The sequence below is a fragment of the Salvelinus namaycush genome, chromosome 1 (assembly GCF_016432855.1).
Source record: "Salvelinus namaycush isolate Seneca chromosome 1, SaNama_1.0, whole genome shotgun sequence".
NCBI lineage: Eukaryota > Metazoa > Chordata > Actinopteri > Salmoniformes > Salmonidae > Salvelinus > Salvelinus namaycush.
This window is the reverse complement of record NC_052307.1, coordinates 8,132,071-8,147,704: the sequence shown is the minus strand read 5'-3', so window position 1 is coordinate 8,147,704 and position 15,634 is coordinate 8,132,071. Positions and strand designations below refer to the sequence as shown.

The window sequence follows — 15,634 nt, the reverse complement described above, 5'->3', positions numbered from 1 at the left end:
TTTGTTTTGCCACAACTTTGGAAGTATGCTTGGGGCCATTGTCCATTTGGAAGACCTATTTGCGACCAAGCTTTAACTTCCTGACTGATGTCTTGAGATGTTGCTTCAATATATCCACATAAATGTCCTGCCTCATGATGCCATCTATTTTGTGAAGTGCACCAGTCCCTCCTGCAGAAAAGCACCCCCACAACATGATGCTGCCACCCCCGTGCTTCATGGATGGGATGGTGTTCTTCGACTTGCAAGCCTCCCCTTTTTTCCTCCAAACATAACGATGGTCATTATGGCCAAACAGTTCTATTTTTGTTTCCTTCCTGAGCTGTATGACGGCTGCGTGGTCCCATGGTGTTTATACTTGCGTACTATTGTTTGTACAGATGAATGTGGTACCTTCAGGCATTTGGAAATTGCTCTCAAGGATGAAACAGACTTGTAGAGGTCTCCATTTCTTTCTGAAGTCTGATTTCTTTTGATTTTCCCATGATGTCAAGAAAAAATTACTTGTGTAATTACTTGCACAAAGTAGATGTCCTAACCAACTTGCCAAAACTATAGTTTGTTAACAAGACATTTGTGGAGTGGTTGAAAAATTAGTTTTAATGACTCCAACCTAAGTGTATGTAAACTTCCGACTTCCACTATATTCACCCAACACACTCCTATTTACCACATCTCTGGTGCCATTTATATTAAGCGAGCCAAAGAGTCTCCATAAGTGGGAGAAAAGCCAGCGAAGAAAGAGACCAATAGCAAAGCTCAAAAAGCCCCAGTGCCAGAAAGAAACAATTCATCTTAACAGCGTCTGAAGGTAGACCTTTACGCACGGTTGTTACCCACTTCCTGAACCTAAACTGTTTCCTGGGTAAGAGGACACCATGCCCCTCATTTTTCATAGGGTGTTGTTCTGATCTTACAAACTTTACCGGATCGCAAGAAAAAGCCTCAATATTAACTTTTTTCCCTTTAGTCTCATTCAGGAACCTTGACAGTTCCCTCACTGTGTACTTTGACCCTTCTGCCTGACTGACTATCAGCTCTAGACCCATTGAGGAGGAGTCTGAAATTAAATTCTCCTCATCGTCCTCTTCCTCAGACTCATCTTCCTTCTCCTCATCTCCATCTCCCATCCTGACTACCTGCCCTTTCTCTCTAGTTGGGGCTCCACTCCCAACACCGGGCAAAGGTTATTTAGTGCCTGTTACCACACCAGCCTCTCCCATCCCAACTCCTTTCTTCTCCCCCTTTTTCCTCTTCTGCATGATACTGTCCTCCACCCCCCCTAGTCGCCTCCCCTTCCCCACTATACTCTCCTCATCCACTAGCATAACCTGACTAGATCCAGCTTCAGCTACACCACCATCCATGATATGACTAGACCCAGCCTCATGTACACCATCATCCATAGCATGACTAGACCCAGCCACAGCTACATCACCATCCTTAGCATGACTAGACACAGCCTCACCTACACCACCATCTATAGCATGACTAGACTCTGTCCTCTTCCTCCCTAACTTTGAAAAAAAAAACTGTGGGTACTGCTAAAACAAATAGTGCATTAACCCTCCACCATAGAAAATAAAAATTGAAATGAAAGACCAAGGAAAGAATCAAGAAAATAAGTTAAGACAGAGCCCTCCACACCAAACACTCAAACTCCCAAAAAATCCAGCATGCACTGCAAGAAACAGAGACAGAGACAGAGACAGAGACAGAGACAGAGACAGAGACAGAGACAGAGACAGAGACAGACAGACAGACAGACAGACAGACAGACAGACAGACAGACAGACAGACAGACAGAAATAGGAGGGCCAACAGCAGCAAACAAATAAACACAGACACACAAAGAGAAACATCCTGACGTATGTGCAGGCGTTCAGGTAACGCACACACACATGCACACACAGAAATACACACATTCACACAGAGGTGTGCGGACACACACACACATGGGATGTACCCCTCCTCACTCCCCCATACTGTATGGCAGTACAGTAGTTGACAGTGAGTGAGGTGGAGAGCTCTGTCTGCAGCAGAGCATGTTATTGAGCTCTCTCATGTTCCCCTGTCTGGAGTAAATGGGGCCTTTCTGTAAAACAGTCTGCAGTCACTTCACTCCCACTCTCGTGTGACTGCAGCATTAGGCAGGGCTACACACACACACACACACACACACACACACAACACACAACACACACAACACACAACACACACACAGTTGGAACAAACCCTGGCTGGTTAACTGGCCTTGCTACTCCTGGGACTCAAGTGATCTGTACTCTGAAGTCATGATTCAAGGTTGTTGTGTGTTGTCCATTGCAACCTTGAGCTTTTTCTCTTTTGTTACCTGGTAACAGTACAGTTTTTGTATTTCGTTCTGCCGCACTACGTCTCGCACGTTTCAATGATGTAACAAGGTGGTCGGGGTTGCGCCAAGCCGCAGTTAAGGAGTTAATGTACGCTAATGAGAAAAGATTTGAGACCCCTGCTGACTTAAGTGTTTGATGTGAGAGATGAGGGTGCTAATTCTCCAAAGTGTCTCAATAAGTACAGATTAGCCTGGCTATCCTCCGCCGAAGCCATGATGATTAGCCTGGCTATCCTCCGCCGAAGCCATGACGATTATCCTGGCTATCCTCCGCCGAAGCCATGACGATTAGCCTGGCTATCCTTCACCGAAGCATGACGATTAGCCTGGCTATCCTCCGCCGAAGCCATGATGATTAGCCTGGCTATCCTTCACCGAAGCATGACGATTAGCCTGGCTATCCTCCGCCGAAGCCATGACGATTAGCCTGGCTATCCTCCGCCGAAGCCATGACGATTATCCTGGCTATCCTCCGCCGAAGCAATGACGATTAGCCTGGCTATCCTTCACCGAAGCATGACGATTAGCCTGGCTATCCTCCGCCGAAGCCATGACGATTAGCCTGGCTATCCTCCGCCGAAGCCATGACGATTATCCTGGCTATCCTCCGCCGAAGCCATGACGATTAGCCTGGCTATCCTCCGCCGAAGCCATGACGATTAGCCTGGCTATCCTCCGCCGAAGCCATGACGATTATCCTGGCTATCCTCCGCCGAAGCCATGACGATTAGCCTGGCTATCCTTCACCGAAGCATGACGATTAGCCTGGCTATCCTCCGCCGAAGCCATGACGATTAGCCTGGCTATCCTCCGCCGAAGCCATGACGATTATCCTGGCTATCCTCCGCCGAAGCCATGACGATTAGCCTGGCTATCCTTCACCGAAGCATGACGATTAGCCTGGCTATCCTCCGCCGAAGCCATGACGATTATCCTGGCTATCCTCCGCCGAAGCCATGACGATTAGCCTGACTATCCTTCACCGAAGCATGACGATTAGCCTGGCTATCCTCCGCCGAAGCCATGACGATTATCCTGGCTATTCTCCGCCGAAGCCATGACGATTATCCTGGCTATTCTCCGCCGAAGCCATGACGATTAGCCTGGCTATCCTTCACCGAAGCCATGACGATTAGCCTGGCTATCCTCCGCCGAAGCCATGACGATTAGCCTGGCTATTCTCCGCCGAAGCCATGACGATTAGCCTGGCTATCCTTCACCGAAGCCATGAAGATTAGCCTGGCTATCCTTCACCGAAGCCATGACGATTAGCCTGGCTATCCTCCGCCGAAGCTATGACGATTAGCCTGGCTATTCTCCGCCGAAGCCATGACGATTAGCCTGGCTATCCTTCACCGAAGCCATGACGATTAGCCTGGCTATCCTCCGCCGAAGCCATGACGATTAGCCTGGCTATTCTCCGCCGAAGCCATGAAGATTAGCCTGGCTATCCTTCACCGAAGCCATGACGATTAGCCTGGCTATCCTCCGCCGAAGCCATGACGATTAGCCTGGCTATCCTTCACCGAAGCCATGACGATTAGCCTGGCTATCCTTCACCGAAGCCATGACGATTATCCTGGCTATCCTCCGCCGAAGCCATGACGATTATCCTGGCTATCCTCCGCTGAAGCCATGACGCCACTAAGCGAGGCTGGTTGAGTGATCGCCCTACATGTTAGCGAACTCTGTTAGCAAAGCATATGCAGATGAAAAAAGACGGCATTAGGTCCATTAGGTCCATTAATCCATCAGAGAAATACTCTTTAAGGCAGTAATAATCATTTTATAGCCATAATGTCATTAATGTACCAATCATAGATTGCCCCTTAAAAGGAAAAAAATAATATGTCATTGATGCCATTACTAATTCAATACTGGCAAAGCCACATAGTCTGTTTTATACTTAACCAATAAGGCACGAGGGTGTGTAGTATATGGCTAATATACCACGGCTAAGGGCTGTTCTTAACCTCTCTGGGATATGTGGGACGCTTGCGTCCCACTCGGCCAATAGCCAGGGAAAATGTAGAGCGCCAAATAAAAAATAAAAAAATGATATAAAATCAAACTTTCATTAAATCACACATTTAAGATACCAAATTAAAGCTACACTCGGTGTGAATCCAGCCAACATGTCAGATTTCAAAAAGGCTTTTCGGCGAAAGCATAAGATGCTATTATCTGATGATAGCACAACAGTAAACAAAGAGAGTGTAGCATATTTCAACCCTGCAGGCGCAACACAAAACGCAGAAATAAAATATAAATCATGCCTTACCTTTGACGAGCTTCTTTTGTTGGCACTCCAATATGTCCCATAAACATCACAAATGGTCCTTTTGTTCGACTAATTCCGTCCATATATCCAAATTGTCAATTTATTTGGCGCGTTTGATCCAAAAAAAAACAGCTTCCAATTTGGAAGCAAAATATATCAAAAGGTAACTCTAAACTTTGCCAAAACATTTCAAACTACTTTTGTAATACAACTTTAGGTATTTTTAAACGTTAATAATCAATCAAACTGAAGACTGGTCTATCTGTTTTCAATACAGGAGGACAACAAACTAACGCTACTTTTCTAGTCTTGCGCAACTCTCAAACAGTACACATAACGTTACACTGATTCCAGATGGCCGTACTTCTTCATTGCACAAAGGAATAACCTCAACCAATTTCCAACGACTGGTGACATCCAGTGGAAGCGGTAGGAACTACAAACAGGTTGATTAGAAATCTAGTATCCCAATAAACTCATTGAACAGACAGTGACCTAAAAAAAAAAAGAAATCTGAATGGTTAGTCCTCGGGGTTTTGCCTGCTACATAAGTTCTGTGATACTCACAGACATGATTCAAACAGTTTTAGAAACTTCAGAGTGTTTTCTAACCAAATCTACTAATAATATGCATATCTTATATTCTGGGGATGAGTAGAAGGAAGTTGAAATTGGGCACGCTATTTATCCAAAAGTGAAAATGCTGCCCTCTACCCCGAAGAAGTTAAACACAACACAACACTGAGTGCCTGGATACAGCCCTTAGCCGTGGTATATTGCCCATATACCACAAACCTCTGAGGTGCATTTCACTGTTGTATTCAGCGCATGTGACAAATAATATTAGATTTGATTTGCCTTATTGCTATTATAAACTGGTTACCAACATAATTAAAGCAGTAAAAATAAATGTTTTGTCATACCCGTGGTATACAATCTGATATACCACAGCCGTCAGCCAATCAGCATTCAGAGCTTAAACCACCCAGTTTATAAGTAATTATATATTGTAAGATTGATTCATTATTCAAGGCTGCGTTTATAAAGTGCAGCCTTCAAGAGTATTTCAACTCTTAAGTTTATGAAAAAAAATGTTGGATAACTTTTTGTGAAGTTTTACACCACATCATCACTTTTCTAGTCACATAAGATGATTAATAAGAAATGTGTCGGCTGTGTTAACCTTGGTGCCTTGCGCCTTAGTAAGAGAGAGAGAACTAGAGAGAGAGGCAGAAAGACAGAGAGAGAGAGAGAGACAGGAGTAGCGAGAGAGAGAAAGCGAGATGTGTGTGTGTTTATGTCTGTGTGTCTGGTAGTGGTAGGGATGATATTGAAGAGCCCACTAAATTCTTGTGGCACATCCTTGCTCCTCCATTGGCAGAGCTGCTGTTGGGAGTTTGTGTTATCTCTCTTTCACTCTCTCTTTCTATCGCTCTCTCTCTTTCTCTCTCTCTCTCTCTCACTCTTTCTCTCTCTCTTTCTCTCTCTCTCTCACTCTCTCTCTTTCTCTCTCTCTAGCTCTCTTTCTCCTTTTTTCGTTCAGGTTTTCTTAGCAGCATTATTCCTGCCTCCTCTATTCTAGCACACCCTTACTTGACACTTCTATTTATCTGTCAGAGTTGGCAAATTACTCTGCATCACAGCTCCACTAGCCACTCCATGTCTCACCTTCCCAACTCTGTGACAAGAAAACCGGCGTTAGAAGTGAGATGAATGTTGGTGTCTAGTGTCAGCGTGCGTCCTGGGGAGTGAGCGGGTGCAAGGGACGAGTGGGCAGGCAGGCCAACGTGGTGAGGGGGTGGGGGACGAAGGGGGTAGTGAAGGAGAGGTTGGAGGTAGGGTGTTGTTGGCCAGGCTACACAGCCTTGGAGGTACGCTTTTAAAATAGCCTGATTCAGCCGAGTATACACACCGCGTGGAGTCTAATTCCTTTGAGATGAGAGGAGGCTGCGATGCACAGGGACACTGGTGTTGTCACAGATGCTTCCTGTTGACGTGGGTGTTTAATTGTGTGTGTGCGTATGTGAGTAGGTGGAAAGATATGTGTGGTTGGGGGTGGGGTGTTGTTGGCCTGGCTACACAGCCCAGAACTAGGAGGGTAGATGTGTGTGTGTGTGGCTGTCTGGGTGTGTGTTTGTGTTGTGTGTGTCTGTGTGCTTATATGTGTGCATTCGTACATACAGTACATACATACAGTACATACATACATACAGTACATACATACAGTACATACATACAGTACATACATACATACATACAGTACATACATACATACATACATACATACATACATACATACATACATACATACATACATACATACAGTACATACAGTACATACATACATACATACATACATACATACATACATACATACAGTACATACATACATACAGTACATACATACAGTACATACATACAGTACATGAAGTACATACATACAGTACATACATACAGTACATACAGTACATACATACAGTACATACATACAGTACATACAGTACATACATACAGTACATACATACAGTACATACATACAGTACATACATACATAGCTACTCCGGTTGTGTCAGTCTGTGTTCCAGTAATGACATGCCTGGTCATAGCCACAGAATTCACACAGTCTCTAAAAATATCGCTTTTAAAGGAATCTCTAAATGGAGTGGAAGGAATGATATTCACACTGTTCCAGTACGGTAATTAAAATTATAGAAGACTCATATATCAGCCCCTGCTTTTGCTGCTGGCTCCTGATTTTAAGCTAACAACTTTATCATACAGTAATAATCCAGATTCCTCCAAGAAAAGAGTGGCACAGTGTGTATATGTCATTACTATTCCCTTTTCTCTTACTCAGTTTGAGAACTTTAAATAACTCTCTCTCTCTCTCTCTCTCTCTCTCTCTCTGTCTTCCCCCTAATCCCTCCTTCCCCCCTCTTCCCCCCACCTCCCTCTCTATCTCCCACTGTGCAGCCTGTGAGTTGATGAACAGGGGGATCCTGGCTCTTATTAGCTCAGTTGGCTGTATATCGGCGGGCTCCCTGCAGTCGCTGGCGGACGCCATGCACATCCCGCACCTGTTCATCCAGCGTGCCCCCGCCGGCACCCCTCGCTCCAGCTGTCCCCTTGTCAGCCGTGGCCGCCAGGACGACTACACCCTCTTCGTTCGCCCGCCCGTCTACCTAAATGACGTCATCCTCCAAGTGGTCAGCGAGTACAGCTGGCAGAAGTTCATCATCTTCTACGACCAGGAATACGGTAAGGATCGGCCGACGGTGGTGTTATGGGAAGAGAGGGAAGCGGTCCTGGGCTCATATACTATTCAAAATCATTTCTAATACTGTAGCTGTGCTCGATTGAGCTTGCCTTTTGCAATGGAACCAATGGGAAGGTCTCAAGAGGCAAACCCTGCCCACCTGGCACTCCTTGCAGGCTTAAGCAAACACTCTTAAAGTATTTGAAAATTTTTGAATAGTATGTGAACCCAGGTATGCTGAGAAGGGGGGTGCAGAGAGTAGGAAGTGGGGAGGGATGCACTATAGCTGATACTCATAGGGAAGGATTCAATGATGTATGAAGATGTGTGATGGAGATCTGATGGACTCGCAGCTTGGCAGACATTAGCATGCTAATGGATAACGACCTGAACTCCCTGCATTCTGGAGGACCAGAGTCAATGCACCAACATAGTTAATGTTCCCCACCATCTCCATCCACCTTCATTACACTGGATTATATGTGTACATACTGTTTGTGGGAGGGAGGGAGGGTGAGGGAGGGAGGGAGGGAGGGAGAGAGAGACAGAGTGTGTGTCTGTGTGTATGTGTTTTTATGTGTATGTGTGTGTGTGTTTGTGCCTGAGAGAGACGGAGAGAGAGACAGAGTGTGTGTCTGTGTGTGTGTTTTATGTGTATGTGTGTGTGTGTGTGTGTGTGTGTGTGTGTGTGTGTGTGTGTGTGTGTGTGTGTGTGTGTGTGTGTGTGTGTGTGTGTGTGTGTGTGTGTGTGTGTGTGTGTGTGTGTGTGTTTGTGCCTGAGAGAGACGGAGAGAGAGGGATTGTTTATCACTAGATGTGTAAGTGTGTAGATTCGTCTGTCCGGTCCTGTGTGTGGGAGTGAGGCAGCTTCATCTCCACTCCCCCCGTCTGTCCCTATGGAGCTCTTCTCCCATGGTCCACTGCACCAGGTTAAAAGCATCAAGGCTGGCTAAATGCGTGTGGCTCCCAGAAGAACAGCCGGCAGAACCATTTTGGGTCTCACACTGCCAGTTGCACTGTGGCGTTGTGTAGTGCTATAACGACTCTCTGCGGCTGCCCGCCCCATTCACCAGCAGATGGTCCTCCAAGGTATTAACCGTACCAGTCTCTAAGCCCGAGCTCTTTGAGATGTAACAATGTTCTCTTACACATCGCCTCGTCTTCGTCTGGCTTTGGGGACTCTGGAGTGTGTATGTGTAAATTGGGGATAATACAGTGTGTATGTGTAAATTGAATCGGGTTGCCCACTCCTCAGCTCCTCAGGTCTAGTGGTGCAATCTGAAGACTGAAAACGATAGGAGTTCTGTATCTGTGTACCGGGGGACTTGGGCTTTAGTTCACAGAGGTTTCGCTCCTATCAGAGTTTATACGTCTAACTAGCCTGGGTTCCAGATCAGAGTTTATCACTCTATCTAGCCTGGGATCTTTTGTCATCTCCTTATGGAATTGTCATGCCAAATACGATATGTGGGAAAAAAAAATAAACAATCCCCAAATGTGTGATTGAAGGGTAGCTGTAGTGGTTATTGAATCAGGCTCAAATCCTCTTTCTCCTCCAGCTCATTAATGATATAATGTTCATATCACACCAGTTCATACTGGCCCAACGCTCTAACCGCTAGGTTACCTGCTGGTTACTGGCCCAACGCTCTAACCGCTAGGCTACTTGCTGGTTACTGGCCCAACGCTCTAACCGCTAGGTTACCTGCTGGTTACTGGCCCAACGCTCTAACCGCTAGGCTACTTGCTGGTTACTGGCCCAACGCTCTAACCGCTAGGTTACCTGTTGGTTACTGGCCCAACGCTCTAACCGCTAGGCTACTTGCTGGTTACTGGCCCAACGCTCTAACCGCTAGGCTACTTGCTGGTTACTGGCCCAACGCTCTAACCGCTAGGTTACCTGCTGGTTACTGGCCCAACGCTCTAACCGCTAGGCTACTTGCTGGTTACTGGCCCAACGCTCTAACCGCTAGGCTACTTGCTGGTTACTGGCCCAACGCTCTAACCGCTAGGTTACCTGCTGGTTACTGGCCCAACGCTCTAACCGCAAGGCTACCTGCCGGTTACTGGCCCACCTGTAACCGCTAGGCTACCTACTAGTTACTGGCCCAATGCTTTAACCGCTAGGCTACCTGCTGGTTACTGGCCCATAGCTCTAACCGCTAGGCTACCTGCAGGTTACTGGCCTAAGGCACTAACCGCTAGGCTACCTGCAGGTTACTGGCCCATAGCTTTAACCGCTAGGCTACCTGCTGGTTACTGACCCAAAACTCTAACCGCTAGGCTACTTGCTGCCCCAAATAATAATCATAATAATAATAATAATAGTATGTGCCATGAGCCTCAAATCTCAGCCTAAACACTTCCGCTGCTTAGCCTTTCAGATTTACAGGGAGACATTTCTTTTCCGAGGGAAAATTATGAAGATGTATTTTCTGAGGGAGATTTATGGTGCGAGGCAACCTTTGTAATGCAGGTGTGTTGTGAAGCATAGTAAAAGCATCAGCCACAGAAGAGATGCTGCAGCTACTCGGATTGATGGAGGCAGCCTGAGACCTGTACCTCACTCAATCTGCATGTAGCACAGACAGATACACACACACGCACACGCACACACACACATACAATTACTCCTAACCCATCCACAACTGTTTGACTATATGTGATAAAGTGAAAATCTGAGCCCCCCACCGACCCTAACCCGACCCTAACCTGACCCTAACCCGACCCTAACCCAACCCTAACCCGACCCTAACCCACTAATATAGAAAATGCACAGTTCCTTTTTTTGTCATTTTTGCCTCAGTGGATCGACGTTAGCATTTGGCGATTGGCGTGCATTTGGCGTGAGTACATTTAGAAAATCTATAACAAGCATTTCTTGTTGGACAAATTCAGGTTTCGTCCATTTGCTTTTGCTTGGTTCTTAGTGAATACACCACAGGAGTTTGCCTCAGGACCTTTACATGGCAATGCCCATTTCTGCTAGAATTGTGGGAAATAATCATTTCTGAGATATTTGGACAACATTGCTGTGTAGAACTGAGTAAATCCATACATATACACACACATATATATATATATATATATATATATATATATAACTAGATTGGGATTAAATTAGCCAGCACCAAGGTTAAGTGGATGATCCCCAGACATTCTCTTAGCTGTAGAGCTGTGAATCATAGCATATAGAGTAGTGTATAGACCTAGAACGCCGCACCCCCTCTCTCAATACTAACGATAATGAAGACGCTAATGTGGATTGTAATTACGCCTGTGTATTTTCTCACTGATTGAAAGTGCCTCGTACCAACACATCTCTGTTTGTTCATTTTCCCAGGCTGTATTATTCTCCTGTAGTCTCCTAATGTAAACCAGGGTGACAATAACAACAATAGCACCAGTGGCAGCCTGGCGTGTTGCCGGCTGGGGCATTAGTGTCACTTCTCTATCGAGTTGTAATGGTAATGAACAATTCACATTAGCAACACTCTTTTACTTCCTCACTATTCGATATCCGTCTCCCTCCCTCCCTCCTCACACAGTCACGTTGTAAACAGCAGCAGCCCAGCTGCCGACCGAATGGCGTGTGCATCAGCAGGGACCTCTGGGTATTCCTCCCTCCATGTGTCATGAAACGTTTCCCGAAATAAAAAAGACAAGCTGGTGTGTGGAGTCCGAGCCCCGTCCCCCACAGCCCTCTCTGAAAACCGTGGCGACACAGGGGCCTATAAGGAGACACTTCCTGCATGTTCTCCTCCCCTCGTCCTCCGCATGGCCAACTCTCACCCTCTGAACTTTTGACCCCGACTGATGATGTCATCCGTAACTGGATCGTTCATCAAGTCATCTGGCTGTGTGTTTTTTCCTGTCCCTCTGTGTTGGTTGGTGCTGTGTATATTCTCCCTAACACCTTACACCATCGACTCAGCCCAGCATCTAATGAGGTGCAATTCATCTGTTAATTGTTTAATGATGACAATGACAATGAGGCAATGTCATCATTTGTTCACATCAACTACATTATTAGTCAACTAATTTACACCATATAGACAGACATCCCGTGCTTCAGAAAGTATTCATACTCCTTGACTTATTCCACATTTTGTTGTGTTACAGCCTGAATTCTAGATTGATTAAATACATTTAAAAATCTCACCCATCTACACACAACACCCTATAATGACAAAGTGAAAACATTTTATCAGAAATGTTTGTACATTTATTGAAAATGAATATTCACACCCCTGAGTCAATACATGGTAGAATCAATTTTGGCAGCGATTACAGATGTGTCTTTCTGGGTCTCTAAGAGCTTTGCAAACCTGGATTTTACAATAATGTGCACATTATTATTTAAATAATTATTCAATCTCTGTAACTGCCCACCCAAACTCACGTCCTGACCAACTAACACATACAAAAACTAACAGAAAACAGGTCAGGAACGTGACATAACCCCCCCCTTAAGGTGCGAACTCCGGGCGCACCAGCACAAAGTTTAGGGAAGGGTCTGGTGGGCATCTGACCACGGTGGTGGCTCAGGCTCTGGGCGAGGTCCCCACCCCACCATAGTCAATCCCAGCTTACGTTTCCCCCTACGACTGACCACCCTCCTATTCCACCCACTTAATTTTTTGGGTAACATCGAGACAAGGGGCAGCACCGGGACAAGGGACAGCACCGGAATAGAGAGAGAGCTCGAAACAAAGAGGTAGGTCAGGATAGAGAGGTAGCTCAGGATAGAGGGGCAACTCCGGACTGAAGGGCAGCTCCGGACAGAGAGACAGCTCTGGACTGAGGGGCAGTTCTGGATTACTGGCAGCTCTGGGCTGGCTGACGGCTCTGGACGCTCGTGGCTGGCTGACGGCTCTGGACGCTCGTGGCTGGCTGACGGCTCTGGACGCTCATGGCTGGCTGACGGCTCTGGACGCTCATGGCTGGCTGACGGCTCTGGACGCTCATGGCTGGCTGACGGCTCTGGACGCTCATGGCTGGCTACGGCTCTGGACGCTCATGGCTGGCTGACGGCTCTGGACGCTCATGCTGGCTGACGGCTCTGGACGCTCATGGCCTCGCTGACGGCTCTGGCAGATCCTGTCTGGTTGGCGGCTCTGGCAGATCCTGTCTGGTTGGCGGCTCTGGCAGATCCTGTCTGGCTGGCGGCTCTGGCAGATCCTGACTGACGGATGGCTCTAGCGGCTCCTGACTGACGAACGGCTCTGACGGCTCGGGACAGACGGGCGGCTCTAATGGCTCGGGCAGACGGATGGCTCAGACGGCGCTGGGAGACGGATGGCTCAGATGCGCTGGGGAGACGGATGGCTCAGATGGCGCTGGGGAGACGATGGCTCAGATGCGCTGGGAGACGGATGGCTCAGATGCACTGGGCTGGAGACACGCACTTCAAGGCTAGTGCGGGGAGCAGGGACAGGGCACACTGACCTCTCGAAGTGCACTATAGGCCTGGTGCGTGGTACCGGCACTGGTGGCACCGGGCTGAGGGACGCACATCAGGACGAGTACGGGGAGAAGGAACAGTGCGTACAGGGCTCTGGAGACGCACAGGAGGCTTAGTGCGTGGTGCCGGAACTGGAGGCACTGGGCTGGAGACCGCACCATAGGGAGAGTGCGTGGAGGAGGAACAGGCCTCTGGAAACGCACTGGAAGCCTGGTGCGTGGAGTAGGCACTGGTAGTACTGGCTGGGGGCGGAAAGTGGCGCCGGAAAATCCGGACTGTGCAGGCGTACTGGTTCCCTTGAACACCGAGTGCCCAACCTTACCTGGTTGAATGCTCCCCGTCGCCCGACCAGTGCGGGGAGGTGGAATAACCCGCACCGGGCTATGTAGGCGAACCGGGGACACCATGCGTAAGGCTGGTGCCATGTATGCCGGCCCGAGGAGACGCACTGGAACCAGACGCGTTGAGCCGGCATCATGGCACCTGGCTCAATGCCCAATCTAGCCCTACCAGTGCGGGGAGGTGGAATAACCCGCACCGGGCTATGAACACGTACAGGAGACACCGTGCGCTCTACTGCGTAACACGGTGTTCGCCCGTACTCCCGCTCTCCACGGTTAGCCTGTGAAGTGGGCGCAGGTCTCCTACCTGCCCTCGGCCCACTACCTCTAAGCCCCCCCCAATAATTTTTTGGGGTTTCTTCTCGGCTTCCTTCCTTGCTAGCCGCGTACCTTCATATCTCCGGTCTTGAGCTTGATTCTCCGGCTTCCAGCCTTGCTTCCTTGCTGCCTCCTCATATCGCCGCCTCTCTGCTTTCGCTGCCTCCAGCTCAGCTTTGGGACGGCGATATTCTCCCGGCTGTGCCCATGGACCTTTTCCGTCCAATATTTCCTCCCAACTCCAATAATCCTGTGTAGCAGGCCACTGCTCGAATTCACGCTGCTTGGTTCTGGTTCGGTGGGTGGTTCTGTAACGGCGTTCCTCCTCCTCTTCATCCGAAGAGGAGGAGCAGGGATTAAACCAAAATGCAGCGTCTTGATATGACATGATTTATTTAAGTAAAGACGAAAACACGAACTTCACTTGAATAAACAAAACAACAAACGAGTAGACGAACCTGAACATAAGAACTTACATAACACGAAGAACTCACGAACAGGAAAATGACTACACAAACGACGAACGAACGAAAACAGTCCCGTATGGTGCAACAAACACAGACACAGGAACAACCACCCACGACAAACAAAGTGAAAACACCTACCTTAATAGGATTCTCAATCAGAGGAGATGATAACCACCTGCCTCTAATTGAGAACCATATCAGGTACCCAAAACCAACATAGAAACAGAAAACATAGACTGCCCACCCAAACTCACGTCCTGACCAACTAACACATACAAAAACTAACAGAAAACAGGTCAGGAACGTGACATAACCCCCCCCTTAGGTGCGAACTCCGGGCGCACCAGCACAAAGTTTAGGGAAGGGTCTGGGTGGGCATCTGACCACGGTGGTGGCTCAGGCTCTGGGCGAGGTCCCCACCCCACCATAGTCAACCCAGCTTACGTTTCCCCCTACACTGACCACCCTCCTATCCACCCACTTAATTTTTTGGGTAACATCGAGACAAGGGGCAGCACCGGACAAGGACAGCACCGGAATAGAGAGATAGCTCGAACAAAGAGGTAGGTCAGGATAGAGAGTGTAGCTCAGGATAAGGGGCAACTCGGACTGAGGGCAGCTCCGGACAGAGAGACAGCTCTGGACTGAGGGGCAGTTCTGGATTACTGGCAGCTCTGGGCTGGCTGACGGCTCTGGACGCTCTGGCTGGCTGACGGCTCTGGACGCTCGTGGCTGGCTGACGGCTCTGGACGCTCATGGCTGGCTGACGGCTCTGGACGCTCATGGCTGGCTGACGGCTCTGGACGCTCATGGCTGGCTGACGGCTCTGGACGCTCATGGCTGGCTGACGGCTCTGGACGCTCATGGCTGGCTGTGACGGCTCTGGACGCTCATGGCTGGCTGACGGCTCTGGACGCTCATGGCTCGCTGACGGCTCTGGCAGATCCTGTCTGGTTGGCGGCTCTGGCAGATCTGTCTGGTTGGCGCTCTGGCAGATCCTGTCTGGTTGGCGGCTCTGGCAGATCCTGTCTGACGAATGGCTCTAGCGGCTCCTGACTGACGAACGGCTCTGACGGCTCGGGACAGACGGGCGGCTCTAATGGCTCGGGGCAGACGGATGGCTCAGACCGGCG

The 15,634-nt window shown here is 48.3% G+C and overlaps 1 protein-coding gene across 1 annotated transcript in view; it reads left to right on the top strand.

Moving 5' to 3' along the window:
- The window catches only part of LOC120050303 (glutamate receptor ionotropic, delta-2), a 513,655-nt gene that overhangs the window by 347,989 nt on the left and 150,032 nt on the right, over positions 1-15,634 (top strand). Inside the window, exon 3 of the mRNA XM_038996885.1 lies at positions 7,629-7,913. Within this exon, the coding sequence (XP_038852813.1) occupies positions 7,629-7,913 (285 nt within the window). The remainder of the gene's footprint in view (positions 1-7,628; positions 7,914-15,634) is intronic.